Source organism: Anser anser (assembly GCF_964211835.1).
Source record: "Anser anser genome assembly, chromosome: 8".
In the NCBI taxonomy this organism is placed as follows: Eukaryota; Metazoa; Chordata; class Aves; order Anseriformes; family Anatidae; genus Anser; species Anser anser.
This window is the reverse complement of record NC_139728.1, coordinates 14,935,809-14,946,156: the sequence shown is the minus strand read 5'-3', so window position 1 is coordinate 14,946,156 and position 10,348 is coordinate 14,935,809. Positions and strand designations below refer to the sequence as shown.

Genomic DNA, 10,348 nt, shown 5'->3' with positions numbered 1-10,348 from the left:
AGAGCCCTGAACACCATCCTACACACGAAAATCCCATTTAAATGCGGCCAGTGCTGCTTCATGTGGGCAGGGGGAGGCAATGCCCTTTTTGTTTAAAAACAAACAAAAACTAATCTGAACTATGCTGTTTTGCAGTGGACAAGACTGACGAGAAGGACCTGTGCAGCGGGAAGCCGGCGGACAGCATGGTAGCCCTGCCCAATGGTACCCTGGCTGTCTTCCGAGGTATGTCGGTCCCGCAGCCCTCTGCCCCGGCCTTCACTGGTCCCGGCCTGCCTCCCAGGCTGCCACATGGCGGCCTCAGGGTGGAGGCGTGAGGAACAAGGTCCTCAGGCAGGACCGTGAGGAGAGGCAACACAGGGGCATCCTGCTTTCCAACGCTTTTCTCCGCTTTTCTCCCTGTGTCCGTCGGTCTGTCCGCCCACGTGTCTCACTGTGTGGGCTGCTGTCCCCTCCCGCCCGCAGGTCACTACTACTGGCTGCTGAATGGCAGGAGCCCGCCGACCACCAACCCCCGCCGGATCAGCGAGGGCTGGGGCATCCCGTCCCCCATCGACACCGTCTTCTCCCGGTGCAACTGCGACGGGAAGACCTTCTTCATCAAGGTGGGGAAGAGCAGAGAGGCTTTGAAATGTCATCCTGCTGCATAGCAGCTCAGTGCAGCCCTGTGCTCCGAGGCCACATTGCTCGTTTTATAGAATAAGCAGCATTTTCACACTTAGAATTGAGTGAGTGAACTGAAACATATCCCTTCCCCAGCCCCACCTCCACTGCCTTGGCATTGTGCTTCTCAAATAGACTTAATCCAGTGTTTTCTCCCTGTAATTGGTTACTGACAGACTAACTGATCATATCAGTATGAGCAATAGTTAAAAAAAAAAAAACACAACAAAACCTTTAAAATCTGATTATTGCTTTGTTTAGTAACCGTTATTACAGTTCATTTCCAAGACTCTTCCCGTACTCAAAGGCACAGTTAAAAGACTGAAGAAGATATTTTGTGATGTTGTTATAGCTTGTTTTTAGTGGACATAGGAACAGTTCCAGCCAGTTCTATGTGGTAGTTATCAAAATGCTAGCATTACAATTAATTTTAATGTCTGTATTGAAGCTCAGTTACCATAAATGAATTTCCTCTGAAGCTCATCTTTTGCTTAAACCACTAGGGTAACCTATACTGGCGTTTCACGAATGGTGTGATGGACAAAGGCTATCCCAAACCTCTTGCAAATGGATTCGCAGGGTTAAGTGGGAAAATGGTAGCAGCGCTCCCTGTGGCAAGATACAACAGCAGACCAGAATCAGTTTATTTTATCAAAAGAGGTATGTCTTGTAATTCAAAAGTTCACAGATGATCAAAAGGTGCTTGAATTGCATTAGTGAGGAATAAAACACTGTTTCTCTTGACTGATAGGTGTCTGTTTTGAACAAAATATGTCTAAGTGATGTAATAGGACACTAGGTAGTCAAAACATAGCCTGAAACTTTAAAAAAATGTATTAGAATGTTAAAGTGCTTTTTAAAATAGACCAGACCATAAGGGACATGATCTTAGCAAACAAACATTAAGGTAAGTTTTATCTGGTGGTAATTTTTTTTCAATCTCAAATTAATCTGAGATGGAAAGACTTTAAATAACCTTATTAGTTCAGAACTATGCCTGGAAGTCTCCCTCTGTTCTTTCTATTGCTAACTATTTCTCATTTCATGCTTAAAGTGAATGTAATTTCCTTACCTAATATGAATGATGCACTGTCAACATAAGAATGATCTAAATCAAAAAAAGCTGAGGTTAATGAAATGCAAATCTTTTTCTGGACTCTAGCCTTTCCCTTGTGTACCCCAAAGCTATGGTCTTAGCCTCCTCCTTGATAAATAAGTATGACAGCAGTAAAAGCAGTTCCACGGGAATTGTACTTACTGCAGGAAATGTAATGAGGCTGCAGGAGTTATTGCTACATTTAGAAGCATATATTGGATTTAGAGAGCAATGCTTTTGCATTGCAAAATGTAGGAATGCATAGAAAAAGCTGCAGGTTGCAACAGCATTAGACAGCTGTAGACATATTAAAATGATGTTATTGACTTCCTGCCTGTGATATTGATGATACTGTGATCTCGGATTTAGCTTTTTTATTTTTTTTAATTACACTAATGTCTCTTTTAGATGGTAACATGCAACAGTATGTATACAGACAAGAGCCAGCCAAGAAGTGCCAAAGGAAAGCCCGCATTACCATAAGATACCCAGCTTTTGTCCCAAGACTTGTAATAAGGAGACGCTTTCAACGTGCAGTAGGATTGCCAACTGTTATTCAGACTGTCAGAATCAATCCATATCAATCCGGTATCTTATGTTTATTAAGTTTCTTTTATACAATTATTTTAATCTGAGTAGTCTCTGAATCACAACTTTGTTACATTTTTATTTCCCTAACATCGTACTTTACTTTTTTTCAAGCTGATGATTCTTGCTTGCTGTAGATTGTATAAGCAGATGACAGCTTTTGTCAGTCATGCTGTGACACTTTCTAAATGTGACACTTTCTTTTGCTTGCAGGAGTTCTGCGTAAGGAAGTCAAAATGACTGCCTACTGGAGAGGGCTCCCCAAAGTAATTCATTCAACTATATCAGTACCCAACTACAATAAGCCAGATGGCTATGATTATTACGCCTTCTCTTACAGTAAGTTAGAGCTAATGAAAGTTACTCTGTATTCCAAAAGGCTCAGTGATAAGAAAGAAAGAAGGCCATGTACCTATGAGATTTCTAAAGCAAAGTTACCACTTGTGAGTCTGCAATGCTAATTTTAAGCAAGTACTATTAAGCAGTTCTGAGAAATAAACTGTTGCCTGTAATGGAGATGTTTCTGTTCAAAATCGAGTTACAGGACAGCTAGTAGCAGAGCAGTACAATCATTCAGACTAGCCCTTTATGGCATGCATTGCCATAAGAGTACAGGTTTATAAAATGACAAAAAAGCTGACAACTACATACACAATCATATTAATGATAGAATGAGATCCTTGGACCATTATACATCAAAAGATTTTTCACTGGCTTCCACGGAACTACATTTCTGACCAAACAACAACAACAAAAATATAGGGAGCAACACAAACCATGTAATTTCCCAGGAAATAACTATTTCTAATTCCACATTAGGTAGATCCTTTCCCTCTAGCCAGGCTCAGCTAAAAGCATTTAGAATTTTCTTGATTATTCAGGGAAAAAAAAGCTCAAATACTAGACTATCCAAATACAGGATACTAAAGTAAGTCTCTGCCAGTATGATAATTGTATAACCTTAACATTGGCTACTCATGGACCACAGCATTCTTGTGTTTACAGTAGTGCAGGATTGTTTTTAGTTTGTTTGATTTCTAAATTCTTGAAACTATTTGTGTTGTAGCAGTAGAAGTGTAATCTTCTCTACTCCCTGTTCTTGCAGCAGATTTATTTATTAGCAGTATTGTAAAACTAAGCTGAACACAAAGAAGAACAGATCAAACAGTTGAGGCCAAAAATGGATTTTTATAGCCTCTCAATTCCATATATACATGTGGAATGAAAATCTGCTATTAATCCATAAATGAAATTAAAAGGCAGGCTTTAATTTCAAGATTCTTTCTGTATACTAAATGTAGCTTCTGGAATTTAATTTTGACATATCTTCATTTCAGATCGGTACTACAGTTTGGACGTGGGCAAAAGAATAGCAAGACCTGTTACCGCTCTCACAGGAAAGACTGTATCCAAAGACTGGTATAACTGTCCTGAAAAGTGATGCAGAGCAGAGGATTTTTTAAAAAAAGATGCCATTTGAATTTTGACAGTTTGTCTGATTTTATTAATAAAAACATTGAAGTGTGTGCACACAAATCTAAGTATAAAATGCTGCTTTAAGCTCTGGCTTCATTACACTAAAGCAACCACAGGCAAACTGGCACATTCGTATACACAACTGTAATTACTTTACAGATCATTTAACTAATATTGCCTCTGTTCAGGCCTCCTCTGCCTCCCATTGCATGAGTTACACCTGTGTTGGGAAAGAAAACAAATGCATTAAGAGAAATCCTTTTCACCCTTTTAATCAAACATTAGTACACATGATACTCATCCATCTGTAAAGAATTTCTACTGCAGTGGAACACTTCCTTTCTGGTAAAATTCAATCTCCTTCTTCCTCCCCTAGACCCTAGTGATATGGATACCTTATGCTTCTGTCATTTAACAGAATGTTGTTGACTTGTGATCCTGTCTCAGGCTCTGCGCCAAAAGAACACGTACAGGGCTCATGCCCTATTTGAAATCAGTTAACCGCCTCCTTGTACTTAATAAAGAAATGGTGATACAACATAGTGGAACTCTATCCTAGGTCATCCTCCTCACTGTTTTTTCTTTCACTTTTTAGTTTAACAAATACATATATTTCAATACTCATGTCAAGTCTTATGGAATGTTAAGATAATGCTAAACTGATTACAATTGATATAAAGATTTTTCTGAATACAGGAATTGCAAACAATTTATTTTCCTGGTTTAACACGACATTGATTAAAAAAGTAACTGTAATGCTTACTTAAATTCCTTTTTAAAAAAAAATAATTAAAAAAAATAAAATCAGCATAAGACATGGTGAGATAACTGGAACTCCTTGTGTGCCAAACAGGAAACTGACATATAAGCTTAAAAACAAAGATTTATAATCTTATATCCTAGTATTTATTTTTAAAGCTTCATTTAAAATTTTGGTAAGGTCTAATAAGTTAAATTTGTAAGGTCTATAGTGCCATTCACTTTCTTTCCATTGATAAAGCAAGTGCCACAGGAAAAGTTTGCCTATGACAAAAATGCTCAGACTAATATACTAAAAAAAACCTACAGAGCTTTTAGGGCAACATACTGAAAGCTAGGGCACGGATGCTGTATTATTCAGTGTCTTACAAGCAAACACAAGCATATAAGGTACTGCATATATGGTCAGCAAAGAAGAAAGCAATAAAAATTGGTTTGAAAGAAAAAAGGAGCCTGAATTTGAGCAACCATGCTTACCCCTCTGTCTGTTGAACTGACGGCCACGAACTCCGGTTCTTAATGTTGGTGGCTGAAGTCTAACACGTCGAAATGGCTTAGGCTGGTTACTACTTGTGTCTGTGAAGAGGTGGAAATACAGAAAAGAACGTCTTTTTCTGGCGTGGTTTTGCACTGTTAATGTTTACATGACTTGATACATGTTATGGGCTTGAATTTACCTTAAAATTATGAAGGTGAGCACTATTTCATTGACACTTCTGATATAAATAAAAGCCTCAGAACAAATGAAGTGTGGCATTTCATTCATTATCTGCACTAGCTGGTAAATCGGTAACTGAACAGTCATTTACTTATTGAAAAGTCATTTACTTATATTCTCTGACAATTTAATTGAAAACTATTTTAAATCTGACATCAAATGTAACAGTTGATAGACTGATGAGACTCATGCATCATTGAGGTATCAGCAGTAACTCTTGCTCCTTGAAGCATTATTCTTACTATGGATTACTGTAGTTACTGTGGTCCAAGTAAAAATGATTTGCCATCAAGACTAAAGGCATCTAAACATGTTCTTATTCTAAGTAAGAGTTGATAGCTTGTGTTGTATATGTGCAGCAGCAGCTAGTCCAAAGAAGTTCCTACACTTAATGAAATAGTTGTTTACAGCAATTAACCAGTACCTGCAGATGAACTAGAGGGAGGATCTTGACTAGTAGAAGGAAGATCTGACTCATCAGATGCTTGAACAGATTCTTCTTCTTGCTGGCTATCAATTTCTAGGCCAGCTTCTGAAGTAATTCTAGAAGGGGGCAGGGGGTTAGGATGGGGAGAAGAGAGATGATTGTATTCACACTGACAAAAAAACTCAGGGAAAGAAAGCATTATTTTAGAGCAGAAAGATTCCTTTCCAAACATCCTTTCCCAGAAATTTTCATGTTTTCTTCAGCTTTCCCTGCCCCACTTAATTATAACAGGTTTATCTGGCTTTTAGAAAAACAGTGATATAATTTCCTTGTTAGCCCAACTCCACATGCACATCTAACATATTAATCACCTCTCAGAGAAAGTTATAGAAACTATTTAATAACAACGACTAAAACCAGAACATGATAGTTGTATGCACGTTTAGATGGGGGAAGGGTAAGGCTGATGGACATCCACTCAGTGGTGCAATATCTAAATTTTTTGGACTCTGTCTTCAAAAGACAAAAAAAAAAAGCAATATGAGGATGGAAGAGAAAAGGATAATTAAACATTCCATTTAGTTTAAATACAGCTTGCATTTTGGTATACATTTAATTTAATAATCAACTTAAATGTAAACATATATAAATAAAATGTTAGAAGACAACTGAAACGCCTAAGATGCGGAAAATGCCTTTTCTGAACTACAAGCACTATCCTGTGAACCATTTAATTCCTACATGGATTTATGTCTAACATGTCTATGTTTTGTAGGAAACAATGTGATCTTAACATCAAAAAATCCATCCTCAGCCCTTGCTACTCAAACACGCAGACAGACTATGGTGATGCAGGTTGGTGCTGCATCAAGAAAAAGTAAAATATACATTAAAATATAGCCTTTGCCCTTTTAGATTTATAATATATTTGGTCATAACACATAATACAGTAATTATTATAAATACAAAAACTGCAATGGCAAGGTAGGAGACAAAGACATTTGTCTGTCCCATTTTTAAAAACCACTAATTCCTCTCCCTTGTGCGCTGGCTTTAATACTTGCACTGGCTTAACTGAACAGCTTCTGAACTCGTTAGGAGTGATTTTATCTACTGACAACTAGCAATGCTTTAACCTTTATTCATTCAAACTGGGGCCTTTACCATCTGTATTTGACTACAATGGAGCCCTCTGTATTCTGAACAAATGGGGAAAATATCTTTAAAGTGACAAGTATTAGCTATGTTAAATTAGCAGAAGAAAAGCTCTGTTTTCACATGAAAAGGTCACAGTACTTTACTAAGCAAAATTACTAAAGCCTGGTGGACTGACCTTTGTACCGGAACAGGTTAAATGGAAACTTAATGGATCATAGGCATAGTTAAAATTAAATGATCGTTAGAATTAAAACTAATATGAATTCAAGTCAAACAATGAAGGTACAGCTTACCCTTCAGATTCTGCCTCTGCAAAAACTTCATCCCCATCATCACCAGCTCCAGCCTCTGTAGTGGTGGACAGATTGCCAGTAGATGTTGTAACCATTGGAACAGACTGAGAAGCATGCTCTGAAGCATCAGCTGAGGTACTTTCAGTAAAAACTGTAACTGTACAGGAAAGGTAGTTCAGTAAACACAGAGTTAGCTTCGACTTCCTAAAGAAAATCTATGGAAATCTTAAGCCCATAAAGAATAGAGCTACTGAAATGCTCCTGACAGTATATAACTAATTATAATTCCCACAAAAATGATCAGAGGCTGAAGCACCTCTCCTAGCAAGAAAGTCTGAGAGAGATGGGGCTGTTTGGCCTGGAAAAGAGAAAGCTCCAGGTGACCTTACTGGAGCTTTTCAATACTTAAATGGGGCTTATAAGAAAGACGGAGGGTGACTTTTTGCTTACTCAGATGATAGGACAAGTGGGAATGGTTTTAAACTAAAAGGGCAGATTTAGATGAGGTGTTAGGAGGAAATTCTTCACTCAGAGGGTGCTGAGGCACTGGAACAGGTTGCCCAGAGAGGCTGTGGATGCCCCATCCCTGGAGGTGTTCAAGGCCAGGCTGGACGAGGCCCTGGGCAGCCTGATCTAGTGGTGGCATCCCTGCCCGTGGCAGGGGGTTGGAACAAGATGATCTTTAGGGTCCCTTCCAACCCAAGCCATTCTACAATTCTATGGTAATTTCCTTCTGGAAAACTGAAATTTCTAACCTTTACTTCAGCTTGCCAATTTCCTGCCACTTACCTGGTGCTGCTACTTGTAAAGGTGTTGTTGGAACGCTACGACCACCTGATTCTTCCTCGTGAGCAAGGAAGAGTGGGGTTTCATACATTCCTAAACCTGCAATACACAAAGTTGTAGTGACAACTTATATAGCCAGATAAAGAACAGATTAACTGCTTTCTTCTCTCTGTACACCTGACAGAATCCAGTGATAGGTTCTTAAGAATGGAGATTTTTGTTATTACAGATGGTTTTGACTTACTGTCATAACTAATTACAATTTCTTGAAAGGTATAAGCTTGATGAAAATACTACTACTAATTTTGATTTAGTCTTTTTCCTTACACCATTATTTTGCTGTCAGCTTTCTTCAAACAATAGCATATTGTTCCATGCTAACAGGGATGCAGGGGAAAGAAACTGAGTCAGGACAATAGTAAAGACAATACAGACTGCCTGGCCATCTCTCAACAAGTAAGAATATATCTCAAAGATTTCTTTGCATTTGCTGATTTCCCCTATTATTTATATCCTTCTGGACAAAACATCCAGCAAACAGCTAGACAAATACATAATATGATGGGCAAACAACTGGCTGACAGGTCAGGCTCAAAGAGTTATAGTAAGGGGAGTTGCATCAGGCTGGCAGACAGTCACTAGTGGGGTTCTGCAGGGCTCCATTTTAGTGCCAGTTCTCTAATGGTTTTAAAAAAACGGTCAGTATGTATTCAAGTCCTGCATCCAAATTAAGTTTACAGATGATATTAAATTTGGAGGAGCTGCTGAGGGTGGAGAGATCTTGCAAAAAGATCTTGACAAATTAGGAGACTGGGCAATCACCAACCATATGACATTTAACAAGAACAAGTGCTGGCTTCTGCACTGGGGCTGAGGCAACCCTGGGTAGGTACAGACTGTGGGACAAGAAGCTGGAGAGCAGCCCTGCAGAAAGGGAAGGGGGTTCTGGTTGACACCAAGCTGAATACATGTCAAGTGCGCCCTGGCAGTCGGAAGGTCCAGTTGCATGCTGGGGTGCCTCAGGCATGGCACCGCCAGCTGGTCAAGGGAAGGAATCAACCCCTCTGCCCTGCACTGGTACAGCCTCAGTTTGAGCACTGGGTGCAGCTTTGGGCACCACAACATCAGAATGACCTGAAACCGTTAGAATATCCACAGGAGGGCTGCAAAGATGATGAAGGATCTAGAGGGCAAGACATCTGAGGAGTAGTAAGGTCATTTGTTTTTTACAGCCCAGAGCAGAGCAGGCTGAGGGCAGGCCTAATGGCGGCCTGCAGCTCCCTCACGAGGGGAGCAGAGGGGCAGGCACTGAGCTCTGCTCTCTGGGGACAGCGACAGGACCCGAGGGAACGGCATGGGGCTGGGACAGGGGAGGGTCAGGCCGGGTGTTAGGGAAAGGTTCTGCACCCAGAGGTGGTCGGGCACTGGAACAGGTTCCCCAGTTCCAGTAGTCTGGGAACCGAGCTGCTGGAGCTCAAGAAGCGTTTGGACAACGCTCTCAGACACAGTGTCTGGTTTTTGGGTGGTCCTGTGTGGAGCCAGGAGTTAGACTCAATTACCCTTGTGGGTCCCCTCCAACTCAGGATATTCTGATTATGTGATTTTACTGAAAAAAAAAAGCTTATGTCAACAGGAAAAGTACAGTAAAAAGCCAGTCCTGCAATATTTCAGTTCTCGTTAAAATAAGTGTCTGGTGACCAGCAGGCAATTTGTCCTGCATAAAACTGCAGCTATGTTTCTTCAGTTCACAAGCCTGTCTCTCAGCCACAGAAGTATTCTACTTTTTAAACCATAATAAAAATAGAAGTCTAGCATCTTGAAGGAAACACCTTTTCATTTTACCATTAATCTTTCTGCTGACAATTATTTAGGAGTCAGAGGTTCCCACATTCCACATGCACCCAAAGGAGAATTGCATTTTAAATGGCTGAACTTTTTTTTTTTTTTTTTAAACTCAAAGAACCATGGAGGAAGAAGTATAAAAATTATTTACCTCCTTGTGATGCAAGCTGACCAAGGTCAGAGTGACTTGAACTAGTTTGTGGCATATCTTCAGGGGGTCCAAATCTGAATCGAGGAACTCCAGCTACCTGAGGGGAACTATGAAAATAAAGATTTTAATTTAAAAGAATTCTGCAGCTTCCAATGATCAGGAAAAAAAAAGAATTTTCTAAACAAAACAAGAGAACAACTTATGCGTGAGACAAAATGAATTAATAGTAATCATCAAAAGAAAGCTAAACTACTACTAATTCAATAGTGATTAGTTTCTCAAACTTATCTGGACTGCATCCAAAAGCAATAAAAAGCAGTAAAAGAGTCCTGAACAGAATATTATTTCCTTATTCATGTGATGAATCCTCACAATTTTAAGTGGATTAGTA

At 39.5% G+C, this 10,348-nt stretch overlaps 2 protein-coding genes across 7 annotated transcripts in view; one reads left to right on the top strand and one right to left on the bottom strand.

The window, feature by feature from the left end:
• PRG4 (proteoglycan 4) overlaps positions 1–3,800 on the top strand; it is a 40,989-nt gene extending 37,189 nt beyond the window's left edge. For 3 of the 4 annotated variants that reach the window (XM_083847066.1, XM_083847064.1, XM_083847067.1), the window contains 5 exons: positions 136–225; positions 466–605; positions 1,167–1,323; positions 2,168–2,347; positions 2,561–3,800. In XM_083847066.1, the coding sequence (XP_083703192.1) occupies positions 136–225; positions 466–605; positions 1,167–1,323; positions 2,168–2,347; positions 2,561–2,808 (815 nt within the window). In that variant the 3' untranslated portion in view covers positions 2,809–3,800. The remainder of the gene's footprint in view (positions 1–135; positions 226–465; positions 606–1,166; positions 1,324–2,167; positions 2,348–2,560) is intronic. The other variant, XM_083847065.1, reaches the window with a different exon arrangement.
• TPR (translocated promoter region, nuclear basket protein) overlaps positions 2,353–10,348 on the bottom strand; it is a 45,819-nt gene continuing 37,823 nt past the window's right edge. For all 3 annotated transcript variants that reach the window (XM_083847062.1, XM_083847063.1, XM_083847061.1), the window contains exons 46-51: positions 9,958–10,064; positions 7,968–8,063; positions 7,179–7,335; positions 5,725–5,843; positions 5,060–5,158; positions 2,353–4,043 (exon numbers count right to left, since the gene is read on the bottom strand). In XM_083847062.1, the coding sequence (XP_083703188.1) occupies positions 3,988–4,043; positions 5,060–5,158; positions 5,725–5,843; positions 7,179–7,335; positions 7,968–8,063; positions 9,958–10,064 (634 nt within the window). In that variant the 3' untranslated portion in view covers positions 2,353–3,987. The remainder of the gene's footprint in view (positions 4,044–5,059; positions 5,159–5,724; positions 5,844–7,178; positions 7,336–7,967; positions 8,064–9,957; positions 10,065–10,348) is intronic.